Here is a 15996-nt window from a genome sequence, read left to right as displayed (position 1 = left end):
AATTCTCCTTGTGTCCAATGAGCTGCTGCCTCAGCTCTTTTTCACTCCTCAGCTCAGGAATCACCAGAATCTGTGGCGTCACTTTAACAAAACGCCACATCCCTGGTCCCTGGTCACTGGTCTCTGGTCACTGGTCCCTGGTCTCTGGTCTCTGTTCTCTAGTCCCTGGTCCCTGGTCACTGGTCCCTGGTCCCTGGTCTCTGGTCTCTAGTCCCTGGTCTCTGGTCTCTGGTCCCTGGTCCCTGGTACCTGGTCCATGGTCCCTAGTCCCTGGTCAGCGGCGTGTTCAAGTTTCCCGTCTCCCTCTGGGTTTTGATCTAAGTTCTCCATGTGCCTCTCCGTCCTCTCTCAGACGGGTTTGGGGACTTTGACCACGAACACCATGGGGTCTTTGGCCTTGTTGCTGAAGGCTTTCCGGATGATGTCGACCGCGTGAGGATGTGTCACCGCGTGAAGGGAGACGCCATCCACCGACACCAGCTCGAATCCAGCCTGGAGACCGGGACAGAGGGTTCAGGTCAGAGAAGATGATGGAAGAGGGATGCAGAGAGTCGGCAGGTCCCAGAAGGGAATTTGCTCCCCTCACAATCTTTTGAAGGCATCATACTCTTCAGTTTGAATCAAACAGGTCTTAATATTTACTTTTATAACCCAAAGGGCACCAAGCACAACACATTTCCCCCCCGAGGCCGTTGACTTACCTTGAGCACTTCACAGGTGGAGGCGGCTCCTCCAGGAAAGATCTTCTCGATCTTCACCACCGGCTGAATCTTTGACTCCATCCCTCCAGATATACTGATGCCTGCAGCGTCAACACAACAGCAGCGTCAACACAACAACAGCGTCAACACAACAGCAGAGTCGGTCACGTGTTTTAGATTTTGTGTATCTATGGCACATTTGGCACAAATTAAATGCTGTTGTGTGATCGATAGAATTTGAACCTGTTACCCAGCGACTGTTTGGTCTTGGAGATGCTGACAGTTTGGAGCTGGTACTCCGGTTCAGCGTCCGAGCCGTGGAGTCCGTTCATCTGCTCGGTCCCCACTTTCTGATCGGGACTCGAACCAAACACCTGCGACAGCAGCGGTCGACTCCTGCGGGCGCCGCTCGGCAGCGTGAACACGGTGTCTCGACCCCGGCCTCCACTCTGCTCCTGTTGACCTTTAGGGTGGCTGTTCCTGAACGGGGGCCGTCCCCGCTCTGTGTCCGCCCTGTCGGAGGCCGAGTGGAGCGACACCTCGTCGAAGTGCACCGAGCGGATGGTGCCGATGTCGGTTCGGAGGGGGGGGCGGGGGTTGTCGTTGTGGGCCAACAGCCAGTTGGGGGGCAGGGGACTGGCCGAGCCGGGTCCCAGCTCCCCGGGGGCCGCGGTGTATCCGTCCACCGGGATGTCCAGCAGCGGCGTGAAGGACGAGGAGGTGCGGGGGGGCCTCTCTTTGGAACGCCGGGGCCCCGACAGGCTGAGCTTCTCCAGCTCCTCCAGCAGGTGGCTCTCCTTCTCCACCTCCTCAGCGCTGTGGAGCTCAAAGCCTCCTCGGTAATCTGGGAAAAGACATGTTTCAGATTCTATTCAGAAGAAAAGTTAATAATTATACAAACACCTCTCGACAGTTTCCTTTAATTCAACTGATTTCAAACACTCGTAGATCCTCAGTCCTCTAAAAACGCCTCATTCCTTCCACCAAGATGCATTCATTATCTCTGGGAAACTGGGAAAATATGTTGTTAACACTAAATGTTTTTTTATTGTCCCTAACCGACCTGGGATGGGAGTGATGAGTCGGCGTTTGGGAGCTCGACCAGACGTGGAACAGCGAAGAGGAGGAGTTCGAACTGAAGGAGAAAAAGGTGAGAGAGATGCTGGTTTACAGATATGAGACCATTTCTATTTGATCCCTGTGTGTTCCACTGAAGGTTGGACACGTAAAGTATTTCCAGTCTGTGTGGATCAAACGCACCTGAACGATACTTGAGGATATCGTAAGCCTCGACTTCAATGGGAGTCACCATGTTGTTGAAGAGACTCAGGTCAGACGGAGGAAGCAGCATCCTGGGATATGAGAATTTTTTTCAAATTATTAATAATTATGAAACGTTTACTCCTTAAAATACATTGGAATAAAGGTAGGGTTATTATTTAAAATATCGGTCCTCTTACCTGACCTCCCTCAGCAGCAGCAGCTTCTCCGGCCGGTCCAGCACGGCCAGCAGGTGGCGTATCAGGTTCTCCACCGACCGCTCTGCTGTGTACTGCAAGTGTCATAATTAAATATACTACACCTAAACACGTTTGAGCTGTAAACCAATTTATATGATTGTTTTGGATTAAATACATTAATGTTGATTTTAATCCTGTCACCTTTATGATCAATTTAACACCATGGTTGGCTCATAATGCCACCTAGTGGTTCAAATGAATGCTTTTGTAGAGTGTTTTGTAGCTAGACAACCTGACACGTGAAGTTCCTCTTTAAACCACCGGGCTGACAAAAGACACGAGTGATTATCTAAACTTAGAAGTGAGAGAAACGGTCCAGAGTCGTCGCCACAGAAGCTGAAACCTTATCGGCTGTGAAGTGATGCTCTTACCCGCCGGCACGTTGCAATCACAGCAGCCACCTCCTCCTCGGGCAGCAGTCGGCGCGCCATGTCCTCCACCACCCGCAGCATCTCTGGATTCGGCATCGCACCGAGCTTTCGACCCTCTGGAAACCGGAGCAGAAGGACGTCAGTGTAATGTAACGTGTAAATCTAGATCCTATTCATACAAGTTGATCGAATCTGTGATGAAGGACACAAAGACCCAGCTACCTTTGCCTGTCTTGTCTGTGGACGGGGACTTGGAGCGCCCCCTGGAGGCGTCTCTCCTGCGCCGGGCCCTGAGCAGCAGGTTCACGAAGGTCCTGGAGCGCTGCAGGGTGCTCTTCTCCTCCGGCTCCTTCCCTTTCTGCTTCTTCTCTTTCTTCTGTGTGATCTCTACGTCGGGACACCAACAGAAGGTCACTTCATCCGTTCAGCCGCTCCATGGGGATTTTGAAATCTCCTGCCTCACCTGCCACGGTGACCTGGCTCTGCGACCGGCTGATGAGTCGGCTCGGCATGCTGAGAGCCAGCAGCATGGCCGTCTTGGGGGATTCCCTCCTCCCGCTGGCCTCCTCTCCGCGGATCAACGTGTCTTTGAGCAGGGTGGTGCGTCCCAGGCTGCGGGTGGTGTCTGCACCCGTCCTCTGAGGGGGGAGGTCCGTCTGGATGGCGGTCTCGGTTCGCTCTGACTCAAACCTGGACACAACAACGACTTCGATCATGTCTGATCCAGCCTGTGGGTTCAAACGTGCTTTTTTCCACAAATGAGGGAAAGTAAGAAGGAGACGACCCTGACCTCTGGTTCTCGGTGGAGATGGAGACGTCCACCATGTCCGAGCCGAACGGCAGGCTGGGGGGGAACATGACCTGCGACAGGCCGCTCAGAGAGCTGACCGGCGTCCCGGAGGACAGAGAGGACAGAGACGAGTTGGAGTCTGATCCCTGGGACGAGGACTTCTGGGGACCGTTGGCCACTGGGTAGGGAAACCAGAGAGGATCGGTGTGAGACAGAGAACTGGTCCCAACAGAAACGGAATTCTAGATACTGAGACGGATACTTACACTTATTGAGCCACCTGTACTCAGCCACCATCTCCTTGTAGGCAGGGTATCGTCCTGCTTCCTGTCGAGAGATGGCCGCAGATATGCAAATGAGATACAGTAGAGCGCTTTAAACTTTTATGGGATGGCTATATTTGATAAAGAGTAACCGGAGACGCACACATCATTACACCTCCTCTGAAGGGAAGCACGTTTCCCTTCCCGACTTTCTGGTAACCTCTGACAGTTGCGATGCTTTCTAACTCCAGCCCCCCCCCCACCCCACCCCCCAGCTCAGTTTGCAAGCCGCCGAGCGAGGGGATGCCGAAACGAGAACGTGCACGAAAACACCGGCTCCGCGCTTCCATCAGCACCTGATCCCGGCTGCCTGGTGAATAATGCACACGCTCTGGCTATTTTCTCACAGCGTGAAACCCGAGCTCCAGAATATTACAACTGCCCGCCAGCTGTCGGGCCTGATACACAAACCGCCGGTGAAGTCCATTTTCCAAACATGTTTGAAACTGACAGATAGTTTCTCTGTGCGATTTGTGGGAGATGCTGCCTCTGGTGTCACATCAACAAAACCATGAACTTCAGGTGAAATTTGTTCTCATATCTTCTGCCCTGACCCCGGCAGTGTACTTCCTCCATCTCACCTTGATGGTCAACATGACGTGGGTGTGGCTCTTCAGCACCTCCACCGCGCTGCTGTGGCTGATGTCCTCAAAGCTCAGGCCGTTGGCCGCCAGGATCTGGTCCCCCATCTTGATTCCGTTCTGCTCGGCCAGACCTCCGGGATCCAGCCTAAGACAAGGAGACAGGAGCCAACCAGTTCATCCACTGGTTTACATCGAGCAACACAAACCAGACACTGCTTCACAGAACACGATGCATGAAGGAACAAATGAGCTGCGACCAGAGCGAGAAGCAAAACCATTCATAAAATAAAAATGAGCTAAACCAGGGTTGATTCTTGTGTTTCCTTCTGCACACTGTTTTAAATGAATGAAGCTTCCTTATGAAACCACATTTAAATCAACCACGTCCAGATTTGTTCTTGGATCTGCACCAAATTGCACAAACTCTTAAATATCAGTCCCCTAAATATGAGATGGTGAAAATGTGAAAAACCTTCACAGTGTTAGAGAAAGTGATAATCAACCAGGATCTGCCTCTTTGTGCAGATCAGATCTGTGTCTCGTCCTTCGATCTCCTCCGAGCAGAGACACCTACTTGGAGACGTAGATTCCCAGACCGAACTCCTTCCCCCCCCGGATGTTGAAGCCGAGGCAGTAGTCATCTGAGGTGGTGTACAGGTGCACGATCCTCTGGAGGGCGCTGCCGGAGCTGGCCTCCGACGGCGTCCGCCCGCTCTCCTCCACCACCATCCGCCTGTGAATCAAGTCCACCCTGGAAAAACCAAAACTCAACGATGATTATTCAACTTCAACACAATCAGTTCACAATCCGACGACTGTTTTTAAATCCTGCATCACCAGGTGGTCTTCTCTTTGGAGTAGCGGATGCCGGGGACTTTGCCGACTCGTCTCACCACCATCCTCAGCCGGTTGTTCCCCGTCAGGACCTTCACGGCGCTGCTCATGGTGATGCTCTCCAGGCTGATGCCGTTCACCTCCACCAGTTTGTCGCCCACGAGCAGACCCGCTTCCTCTGGAATCAAAAGAGGGAGAACACACCGGGATGAGCTCGGGTCGGAGCCTCGGTTCGGTGACGTGGGGCCTCCTCTCACCCGCGGTGCTGTGGTCCTCCACCTTACTGACGAAGATGCTGAGGCCGTGCTCGGAGCCGCCGCGCACGCTGAAGCCCAGCTTCCCGTCCACGCTCTTATCCACAGTGATGGTGTGGAGGTCCTCGCTGTCATCTCCACCTGAGAACATCAATCAGCCATTAATGGTCACTAATGTGGATCCTGACTTCTCCAGCCTCTGGTAAAAGTAAGAGCTGTGGTTCTCCAGCAGCATCCTGGTCATCAGACGGTCACTAAGAGTTTTTTATCGACTGTAAATCCCTTAATGGGCTTTTGAAATAAAACTCTCTCCACTTCCTGTCTCTTGGCCTAATGAAAAATGGCGGATACGGACTCCTGGTTGCACGGTGGCTTCACTTTAGGGAAGCAGTCGTCCATCTTTATGTGAAGTCCTAGATTACTGGTATACACTGATACTGGCTGAGTGAAAACAAGCTGCAACTAGCTCCACAGTTAAAGGTCCAGTGTACGATCAGGGGAAAGGATCTATTGGCAGAAATTGAATATGTAAAATAATCCTAGTGATGTTTTCACTTGTGTTTTTCATCTAAATTGTACAAAACTGCTGCAGAATCTTGTGAATAAAGATGGTTCATGACTTTTCCCAGAGTGTTGATCTCACTCCAGAACAGACGCTGACATTATTTGTGTGCCGTGATGTTCACCACACACTCAGCTGCTCCTCACCGTCCACCGGGGAGTTGATGAGGATGACCCGGCCCATGGGCGAGGACGACCGGTTTCCACGCCGCCGCTGCTCCTTCTTCCGTAGGAGGTTGCGTGTGGCGGTGTGCGACCCCTGAGGGCCGGGGGTCTTCTCCCGGCGGGACGGGTCTGACGAGTGAGCCATGGAGGACAGGCGGGGTGGGGGGGTGGGGGGGGTCCCCTTTCACACACTCGCACACACACTGCTCCGGGCCGAGGCGTCTACAGCAGCATAGAGCAGCAGGACGGGGATCCTCAGGCAGCTTCGTGTGTCCTGGAACTACAACACAATCCACACGTTGATGAACTGCAGCACACTGTATAACACACAATGTACACAATCCTGTATCAGCACAGTATTTATTATTTCATTTGCTGCTTCTTTGCAGAACTTGTACTGTTTACAACACAAACAGTTGACTTGTGCACATACTCTCATTCAGATTTACTGCATATTCCACTTCCTCATTTCCCTTAACTAAATTCAACTATGTTTGTTTTTTAACTTTCCTTGTTTGTGTTCTAGAGCCCCACTGAGTTGTCGCCAGCAATATTATCGGCCAATATCAGCCTCCAAGGATCAGATCGGTGAAAGTATAAAAATTACCTATAATAACAGCAGAGTATTTTATATCATAATAATATTAGCTACTTCCAGATTTCTGTAGAAGACAGAGCTGCTCATCCTTCATCTCTACACAGACAACAGACTTGAGGGCCTCCTACATTTATATTATTAATGCAAATCCATCTCAAGTGAAGAAACTAACTAATGGTTTTAATTATAAACCAGCAAGATTTACCAACATAAACCACAATGTTCTTCTGAACAGACACTGTGGAGAATCTCCAGAAGTTTCCAGAGGAGCCCGACCGACCGACCGATAGTAGACTGAACACAAAGCTGTCTGGTTTTACGCAGTTGTACACGTTGTGTTTCTCTATTTGTGTGGTTGTGTTGTTGTGAATAAGCGGACTCACCCTCGCAGGTTGTTGTGCGACGTGACGTGTGACTCTCTCCATCCCGGCCCATGTTGCATGTCTCTCACCTGTCAGGGTCTCAGAGACACAGCAGCAGTTTGTAAACACACACACGTCTAAAAGTCTCATTCAGCAAAGCTTTGGACAAATTCTCTGTCTGGGATATAATTATTTTTTATTCTATTTTTATACTTCTGTTTGTTCTCTTGTTTACTTCATCTGCTGCTGTAACAAGTGTTTAGTTTATCTAATTTATCTTATCTTATCTTACCTTAACTTATATCTTATATCTCATATCTTATCTTATCTTATCTTACCTTAACTTATATCTTTTATCTCATATCTTATCTTATGTGTTGAGCTTCACAGAGAAACTCGCAGTGGTTTGTCTCCGCAGTTGAGAAAAAGGATTTACTGGTTTTTATTTAGCTCAGTCTTGACCCAGTTAAGAGCTGGGAAGTCACATGGTGCCGGTTACCACGGTTACATGTCACTAACTTAACCCCCCCCCCAGACACACACACAAACATTCCCCACTGTCACTGTCAACCCACATTAAATAAAGTTTCCTATTTAACAAGAGAACGTTCTACTTGTTGTGCAGCGTGTTTTCAGAAAGATAAATAAAACACTCACATGTTTCTTCTGCTCGGGACTCGATCAACAGCTCAGAACAGATCTCAGGTCAGATGTTCGGTCCTGAAGGAAGCGAGAGAATGAGGAGCGAACATCCTTTAAAATCCATCTCCGGTTTAGTTCGAGTCCACCTGAGGCAGAGATGCAGAAGCAACCTCTCACCTGCCCCCCCCCCCCCCCCCAGATCACAGGGTACTGGCTGGCTCCAAGTCAGGTGGGAGCATTTGATTGGAGGAGTGACATGTCAATCAACCTGTCACAACTTCCTCTAAAGAAAGTGAGTGAGGATGTTTCAAATTTCATTCATTTATTGTTTTTAATCAAACTTTTCGATCCTTCTGGAAAAAATTTGTAATCCATAAATGTAAATAATTATTTATTTTCTTTGAAGATATTGAAAAGCAGATATTTGAATCTAATATCAAAAACAAGTTGGAATTTGTATCAATAAATTTCATCTTACTTTATTAGACCTTATTCCTCAAATCAGAGAAAGTAATACAAATACTCTTTACATGTGACAGGTTCTTCGTACTACAGTAGTTTGTGTAATTCTGCTGAAAAACAAACTCAGATGGAAACCACCTGGTGGAGGGAACTATTTCAAAAGTAATAGAATCTCACTTTTAATAGTTTTGTGAGAAAAGAAGTGTTTGGTTTTAACCCCTGGTTCAGTCGGGATCTTTCTGTGGAGTGTTCTGAGTTCTTCCTCCTCCAGTCCAAAAGACATGCAGAGTGTGGTGTGGTTAATTGACTTTAAACTGACTGACAGTAGAAATGGTTGTCTACACACACACGCTTCTGCCCTGCGACACAATGACCATCTGTCCAGACTGTGCCCCCCCCCCACACACACACACCCAGCGTCAGCTCCCCCTAGAACCCCTCAAAGAATAAGTGATGGAGATATTAGATGCATGGATGTATTTTCTTTATTAGTCACAGGTCACAGTCTCTTGGCTCCAAAGACACAATGGGATCACAGAGTAGTAAAGGAAGCTGAGATGTTAGATATCAGGTCTGCTCCCTCTGTTGAGTTTAAAGACAGACCTTCATTAAAACGCTCAGATCCTCTTCTACAAAATCGTATCCCAAAATGCATCCTGGTTTCCCTGAGAGATGTTTTCTGCTTCTTTTAAATCCACAATACAAATGGTTATTTCTTCTCTATCGGCAGAAGCTCCAGTTGGATTCTTCTGGCAGCTTTCATGACGTCTTCAGTGTCGACTTTGTCCCCGAATTCAATCTCTCTGTGCTCCAGAAGAATTCCCTGAAAAGAAGAACAGAAGGAAAACAGTGAGAGAAAACTCATTTTATTTCCTCCTGAGATAATTTGTGATGACGGACTTTTACCTGCTGTCCTGTTCCGATGACGAAGACTCCACCGAGGACAAAGCCCTCTCCCAAGACGTTTCCCATGAAGCCCCTTCTGAAGGCCCGGAGGCCGTTCACCCACACCCCGAGACGCAGGAACGCCAACAGACCCATCTTCCGCACACGGGGTCCATAGAAAGACTTCTGTGGAAAAGAAACACAAACCAAAACCCCTGGAGTCATTCATGCCGACCCAAACCGATTCCCCACACGTCCCCACTGACAATCAGGGTATTGACGAGAAGAAATACTGGCTGGATCTGGTTTGAACGTCCAGAGGGACACGGTCACAATAAACCAAGTCACTGTCCCACCTTTTCATCCAAGAAAATCTCGCCCTCGAAGAAAGGCCTGAAGTTCTGGACCTCGGTGCCGACGTCCTCCTTCACCACCGCGTACAGAGGGACCCCGAGCTTGTCCAGCTCGGGTTTCAGAGAGGACAGCTCTGCAGCCTCCTGCATCAAAAAGATGGTTTCTATCATTTTAGTTTCTTTTCAGACTGATGCACATTCAAATGTTCTGATGGGGGCGTTCCTTCATATCCAGGATGTTTATGTTTTCATTTCTGAATAGTGGGAGGAAGTGGAGACGTCTATATCTCTATATACAGTTTGTGTGAACCAGCAGGGAGATCACTTTGAAAATCACGAATTTGGAATCGCCCCAAGTTCCCAAAAGATGTTTATAAGACAAAAGGATGTCCAGAATGAGAATCATGATGATTTGGCATCACCACTAAAAGTCTATGAAAGACATTGTGGAAGGAGATTTTTTTTTCTAGGGTTGTGTAATAAGGTTCTTTCTTCATCATATGCCAAGTTTTCATTTGCAGAAAAATATCTACTTTGCTCGTGGAGCAGGGAAATGATAATCACACATATTCTCAATATACAGATCATTTAAGTTTAGCCCTAGCAAGTCTTGTGATGTGTGTGTTTGTGTGTGTTTGTGTGTATCGGTGTTACCTCTCTGCACAAAAATCACCCAGGCCTGCGCACTGCCATGATGACAGCTCCAGACTTCTCCCACAGACATTTTGCTCTCAGGGTTTTCAGCTCTGACGCACAGAGGAGGTGAAAGAGCGAAGCAACAGATTTAAACGTTCCCACTGAACAACAGCTCGAGTCTCACATAATTCATTAGAATATGTAGAGTCGTGCGTCACAATCACATTCTTCTCTGTCTCACCTCCTCTGAGGGTTTTGAGCTCAGCTCCCTCCAGATGTTGGAGAGTGGCCTTCAGCGGTGGAGTCAGGAACATGTCAGTGAGGAAGTTGGTCACAGCGGTGATGAGGCCGAGGGCAGACGCCACCAGGTTGGCCACGACTCCCGCTGCCATGTCTCTCTGCTCCGTGCGCCTTAACACATCTGCACAAACTCCAGCGAGGCTCGAACCTCCAGCTCGACTGATCTCTGTGTTTCCACTCCCCCACGTTTTACGCGGCCACAGGACTTGATTACACGCAGCTGTTTGATTCGGCCTCGAGTCTGTGGCGCGTCATTACGCACAGAGCCTCCCCCTCTGGATCACAGGTCAGTGAGGAAACTGCAGCGCCATGCGGCCAGGAGAAGGTTGAGCAATGAGCTGAGTCACGAGTCATGAGCTGTAGTTAATCACATTAACACCATGAAAATCATTTTTACACAAGTCTAACAAACATTATTGTACATTAACATTAACAAGACTGTCACCAAGGCCCAACAGGCCCCTTCTGAAATGAACAATTTCACTTAACTTACTTAAATAATAACTATTACAAATAACTTTCCTGTAAGAGAAATCAAGATGATCAAAATATGAAATAAAAGACACGACTTTACAACCTCCAAATGCCGTTAAAATAGTTAATTAAGACTTAAGAGTTGAAATAAGAAAGCCGCAAAAACATGAAATAAGAATAAAGCTTTATAAAACAACTGCAACAGAAAGATAAAAGCTTATTAAATTAAATATCTTCATCTGAACACCAGACAGCAGCCGCCACATCTGGAGAGAACTTCACAATCCATTGTGTCTCTGGCTTTATCAATATGACCCTCCTGGTTGGACAACACCTGACAAACACCTGATCAAACAACTAATTAAAACTAAACTAATGAAAAACAGAAGTAGAATAAACTTCATTGTGACAAGAAGAAATGACAAAAAACATCTTTGGGAAAAAGTATATATTTAATATTGAAAGATAACACATACTACAGTTTACATGTTTCATTTGTGTATTTATTCAAATGTAAAATATGGTTAAACTCTGACTTGGTCAAGTACCATCTGTGTCATTTTCTTCTTCCTGTAAAGAAAAGCAGAACTAAGTGACAAATTATTCACACCTAAAAAAGATTTATGAATAAGTAGCATAGATTATAAAGTCATTGATCCAGGCAGGTTGTGTGTGTGGGAGCATTTGAAACGGATCAAACAGCACTTTGGGCTCTTCACCTTCTCCTCAGCGTCGGTTGGATTTATCTCGTGTTCCTCTTGTGAAGTCACTGTTTCCTCTGCAGAGCGATCTGGGGTCTCACCTGTGCGTCCCCTGTCGGCCTGAGATGAGACCACAACAATTAAACGTCTTTTAGAACCACATCCAGGATGTCTTCTACACCGCTGCCTCCTCTCAACCTGCTCTTCCGACTCAACAATGAGACAATTAAGAGAAACAAGCTGCATTTTACACAAGAGAATATCTTTAAGTGAATGTTCAGTAGATTAATTGATATGTGAAACCTGATCCTGAGGAGCAGGAGAACTTGAGTCACGTGTCTCCTGTTCTTCGGTAGAGAAGATCTCCTCCGGTTGGAGATCGTCATCCTTCCGGGGTGAGGCCGACTCCACGGGGACGGAATCTGCAGGTTTATTGGTTTCGTCTTCAGCAAACTTCTGGTAAAGATGGCGTGATGCACAAAATGAGAAGAGAGAAGTAGAGATCAGGGAAAACAGTAATGAAGAGATTCCTGTCATCCTGCTCTTCTCAGCCTGAGCCTCCGTGCTTCCTTCTCCTTCACACCTGAGGCCTCGCTGTCCACTGCCACTCCTCTGGTCCTCTTGTCTTAATCACCCTGTATCTCTTGCTTTGTATAAGGAAATCTGAAATCCTCGTGCTATATATACATGTATATAAATGATAAAAATCCGCAGCACAGGTCTATTTCAGAAGTCTCACCTTCTCTGGGTGCTCGGGAGAACGAGGGCCTTGATTCTCGTGATGCTCCTCAGTTTGGACTGGTTCTAAATCATTGGCGTCTTGGATTTCAAGTGTCGAGAGCGGTTCGGTCTGCTCGGGTTCATCAGCCGCCTGCAGGGGCAGCTGTGAGACAGAATGATGTGCGATAGAAGTTTTAAATGGTTATTTTAAAGGAGAACTATGATTAATTTGTCAGTGTTTCTCTAGGTTAAAGTTGTGTAAAGTGAAAGTCTGTGGTAAAGGGAGTCCCTTGTGTCACTGCCTCTTGAATAGGTCAGGGTTTAAAAACACATGGATGCTGATTGGACAACACAGAAAGACACACCCACCAAACGAGACCATATGAATTAAAATGATCAACCTTTAACATCACAGTAAATATCAGATTTTTCTCCTGAGTTTAAAATCGAATCATCTTTACAAACCATCCAGGTAAACAGACAGAAATAGTTTGGGTGTTATTTAACCGTAGAGTCTCATCACCTCCTCTTTGTGTTCCTCCTCTGCCTGATTGGTGCTCATGTCCTCAGCTTTCTCCTCTTCATCATTATCACGTGGCTCCTCTTCTGCTTCTTCTTCAGCTTGATCGCTCCTTGATATCTCTGTGGCCTCCCCTCTGAGGTCATTGCTGAGGGTCTCATTGAGGGTCTCAGTGAGAACAGAGCTTGTCTCCTCCTCAGGTTGTCTCTCAGTTACAGTATCTGTAACCTGGCAGACAAACTGTCTCCTTAAAGCATTTGACGCCCATCATTGGACGGCTGTTTCCACACCATGCAAGGCGAGTCATGCACAGACGTAAGAGAATGAAGGCAACACCCTGCTCCACCACAAGCACATCAGCAAAGACCACGAAATCCAAACCAAAGGTCACAGGAAAGCGATCAGATTTATAAGGAAACTACAAATGATCAGGAAAGGAACCACCACCAGAAGCACACAGCTATGAGATCGACTTTATTTAAATCACCTCCTTTAAAGGGTCATTTTTCTGAGCTTCAGTTTTCTGTTCATCTTCCCCCAGCGTCTTTTCAGGAGGAGGAGTGTTTGGTTTGTCGTCTGGCTCCTTTTCAGAGATCTGTGGAAGTGTTGATACTGAAAGTGTCACTTGCTTTTCTGAACCTTCCTCTATTCTCCAATCGTTCTTTTATTTCTAGGGTATTTAGACATTTCTCTAACTTCCCTGGGAATAAAGAAATCTGACATATTTAGGGAACTGTGTTTTTCTTAACCTACTTTTTTGGCCTCCTCCAAGGCCTTGCTGGCCTTCAGCTCCTCTTCTCTGGCTTTTGCCTGCTCCTTCTCCAGCAGAGCTAATAGGGCCTTTTTCTGCAAATAAAAACAAAAGAGGAAGTGGTTCAACGTAAAGAAACACTTACACTTCTGGACAACTGTAGAATAGTCTTAAGGGGCTTTATCATCCTTTCTTGTAAGACTTCTTATGAGGCAGCTGTGGATCTCTGTCAGTTTCTCAATCAAAGCTAAAGGTGGGGGGGTTTTACTACCATGGTGCCACCAGGTTAAATGGCTTTGCCGTGCTCAGCTTGAGGAGCTTAGACCGTCTAAGACTGTGTCATCCTTTACTACAGCTCCTCAACCCTGTGTGAAGATCAGGGGCTGAGGCCGTGGTAGTGCCAGTAGACGATATGAGTGGAATCAGCTTCATTTCTAGAGCTTTAACAAGCAGGAGCAGTGTTTCCCAGGATCAATACTTCTGCACTGCAGGAATCAAACCTGCTGCTGATTAAAGCGTGCATAATTAAATCGGCTGTCTTTTTAGATTTAAGGGATAGTTCATCCCAAAAATGAAAATCATTATCTCCTCTCCACTACTACTACTAAACTACTATGAAGAGCTTTGTCAGAGTTGTAGGTTGGTCTCTTGGTTGTTGAGGAAGTGAATGAATGAATGTTACCTCCTGGAGTTGTCAGCATGTTGTGTAATGCTGCCCCCTGGAGGATGAACCAGCAACTTACCCCCTTTTCCTCCTGGACATTTGTGTTGTGTTTGAGGAGCCAGTGAGCCAGGCACAGGACGGGGTTGAAGGGGCGCTGCTCGGCCACCTCAGCCAGTCCCTCTGCCAGACACTTTCCAAGATGTTTCCGGATGTACTCGGAGTCCATGTTTGTTTCCTGACGTCAAGAGACAGAGGTTTTATTTATTTATTATTTTTTATATCATTGACCAGACTCTATCAGATGGTTCTCAAGACATTGATGATGGAGTCTTATCAAAACCCTGGTTTGGTGTCAAATTCAAACGAGTCACTTTGACACACACGAAATAGCTGTACCTTCAGTGTCCTTTGTTCATCTCCCTCAAACTACATGCGTGTAACAACAGCCCGAACCACATATCACCCTGAACTTGAGAGAACACATCATTCATCACAAGGGAAAACAATATTGGACTAATGACACTGCCCTGAGGAATCCCATTTTCTACCATATGCCTTCCTGATAAAGCTGTTCCAACACTTACTTGAATAATCGTGTCAAATATAAGTCTGAGATCCAATTATACGTCCGTTTATTGTGACTTCTTCCTCATCCTCTTCTTCCTATTCATGAGACATCAAAGCCTGTCAACATGTTTTTGATATTACAGCCATCTTAATATACATGAAAGTATTAATGGATGAAGCGATTGATGGATTAAAGGCAGTAGCTCTGATCCGGCCTTGTGGAAGACGCACCTGATTGGAAATCAAACCACAGACTCTCACGCAAACTCAAAGAGAGATCCACTGCTGGATGAAGGAAGTTCCATCCAGCAGTGATGATGCAAACACAACTGGTTGTATCTTTGCTGTGTTTAAATAAAGATTTGAGTCAACATGTACACTGTGATTGTTTTTATCTTATCTACACAAATATTGAGTATACAATATATAACATCAAGCATCACATGAATATATATATAAATGTAAGTCTACTGTGCATTGTCCAATCAGCAGCAGAGTTCTCAGGCTTCATCAGAGGTGAAGACCCTGAACAGATCTATTCGTCTGTAGGTAGTGATAGCGCCATCTGCCGGCAGCGGGAGGTAAACCTCTTTTTATTAACTTTAATTCGATTTACGTAAAACTTTGTTTGTTATGATCTAATGTCTTATATAAATTACGAGATAAATAAAAACGAGCTATTAGCTGACGAGGTAAAGAGAAGAAGAGTGAACACGAACCTTTTTCACGCAGCGCCGCTGGAAGCTACGTCTATCATAGATATATAGCTATGACGTCAGTCTTCTGTTTACAGTCTGTGGTCCGGATGTAGCGACCGTCTCCATGGTAGCAGTGTCGCGTTCTTAATACTCCCCTCCTTCAAATCAACATTAAATAGTTCCTACTATATCTGTAAATAATAGTACAACAACTACTGCTGCTATTACTACTTCATCTACTACTAATACAACTAATTCTTATACAGCTACTACCAAAATAACTATTAAAATATAACAATAAATAAACTAAAAATAACAAATCTATGATTATTTACATTTTTTAAATAGCATACACAAAACATATAACACAAATATGTCGAAATAAGTGATAATTACATAAACTGGAGAGTAAAAGTAAAAAGTATTTGATATAACTTTATTTGCTCCGTGTCCTGAGATAGGAGGAAGGGGGGGGAGGGGGGGAACTGCAGCAGGCTCCATTTCCAAGAAGCAGATGACACCAGGTTACATTTGTAATCATAGATATCATTTTCCTTGTA

The 15996-nt window shown here is 46.4% G+C and overlaps 2 protein-coding genes and 1 pseudogene across 5 annotated transcripts; all 3 read right to left on the bottom strand.

Moving 5' to 3' along the window:
• Positions 1-178: 178 nt before the first annotated feature.
• On the bottom strand, positions 179-7571 carry LOC133931500 (PDZ domain-containing protein 7-like). The gene is made up of 18 exons (XM_062378394.1): positions 7402-7571; positions 7085-7355; positions 6086-6383; positions 5381-5518; positions 5127-5301; positions 4864-5040; positions 4287-4434; positions 3649-3709; positions 3383-3560; positions 3056-3282; positions 2815-2979; positions 2593-2708; positions 2162-2253; positions 1962-2053; positions 1765-1836; positions 952-1545; positions 702-802; positions 179-492 (listed from the first exon to the last, which is right to left on the bottom strand). The coding sequence occupies exons 3-18, from the start codon at positions 6246-6248 to the stop codon at positions 349-351; spliced, it is 2643 nt and encodes an 880-aa protein (XP_062234378.1). The 5' UTR covers positions 6249-6383; positions 7085-7355; positions 7402-7571; the 3' UTR covers positions 179-348.
• A 1063-nt stretch (positions 7572-8634) lies between these two features.
• Positions 8635-10524, bottom strand: LOC133931512 (peroxiredoxin-like 2A; annotated as a pseudogene).
• Positions 10525-11248: 724 nt separating this feature from the next.
• Positions 11249-15536, bottom strand: dydc2 (DPY30 domain containing 2). 4 transcript variants are annotated; one of them, XM_062378403.1, is made up of 10 exons: positions 15458-15522; positions 14756-14834; positions 14251-14406; positions 13510-13602; positions 13244-13351; positions 12760-12984; positions 12256-12399; positions 11820-11972; positions 11535-11636; positions 11249-11385 (listed from the first exon to the last, which is right to left on the bottom strand). In XM_062378403.1, exons 3-10 carry the CDS (start codon positions 14395-14397, stop codon positions 11356-11358), a joined length of 1002 nt encoding a protein of 333 aa, XP_062234387.1. In that variant the 5' UTR covers positions 14398-14406; positions 14756-14834; positions 15458-15522; the 3' UTR covers positions 11249-11355. The 4 variants fall into 4 exon arrangements, with proteins under 4 accessions (XP_062234387.1, XP_062234390.1, XP_062234388.1 ...); XM_062378406.1 differs by having other exon boundaries at positions 11820-11969; XM_062378404.1 differs by lacking the exon at positions 15458-15522 and adding an exon at positions 14970-15320.
• Between the last annotated feature and the right edge of the window lie 460 nt (positions 15537-15996).

This window comes from Platichthys flesus, chromosome 20 (genome assembly GCF_949316205.1).
Source record: "Platichthys flesus chromosome 20, fPlaFle2.1, whole genome shotgun sequence".
Classification (NCBI taxonomy): Eukaryota; Metazoa; Chordata; class Actinopteri; order Pleuronectiformes; family Pleuronectidae; genus Platichthys; species Platichthys flesus.
Note: the sequence above shows the minus strand (reverse complement) of the source record. Positions and strands in the feature narration are given on the sequence as shown.

Bases quoted from the DNA above. Each gene is read 5' to 3' on its own strand.
- LOC133931500 (XM_062378394.1), bottom strand. From the start codon at position 6,248: ATGGCTCACTCGTCAGACCCGTCCCGCCGGGAGAAGACCCCCGGCCCT. The intron at 3,710-4,286 runs GTGAGATGGAGG...ATCTCTCGACAG, and splicing joins ACGTCATGTTGACCATCAAG to GAAGCAGGACGATACCCTGC. The intron at 3,283-3,382 runs GTCAGGGTCGTC...TGTTGTGTCCAG, and splicing joins ATCTCCACCGAGAACCAGAG to GTTTGAGTCAGAGCGAACCG.
- dydc2 (XM_062378405.1), bottom strand. From the start codon at position 14,397: ATGGACTCCGAGTACATCCGGAAACATCTTGGAAAGTGTCTGGCAGAG. The intron at 12,400-12,759 runs GTGATGAGACTC...TCTGTCTCACAG, and splicing joins AGGAGGAACACAAAGAGGAG to CTGCCCCTGCAGGCGGCTGA. The intron at 11,637-11,819 runs GTTTCACATATC...GTCTCATCTCAG, and splicing joins CTCCTGCTCCTCAGGATCAG to GCCGACAGGGGACGCACAGG.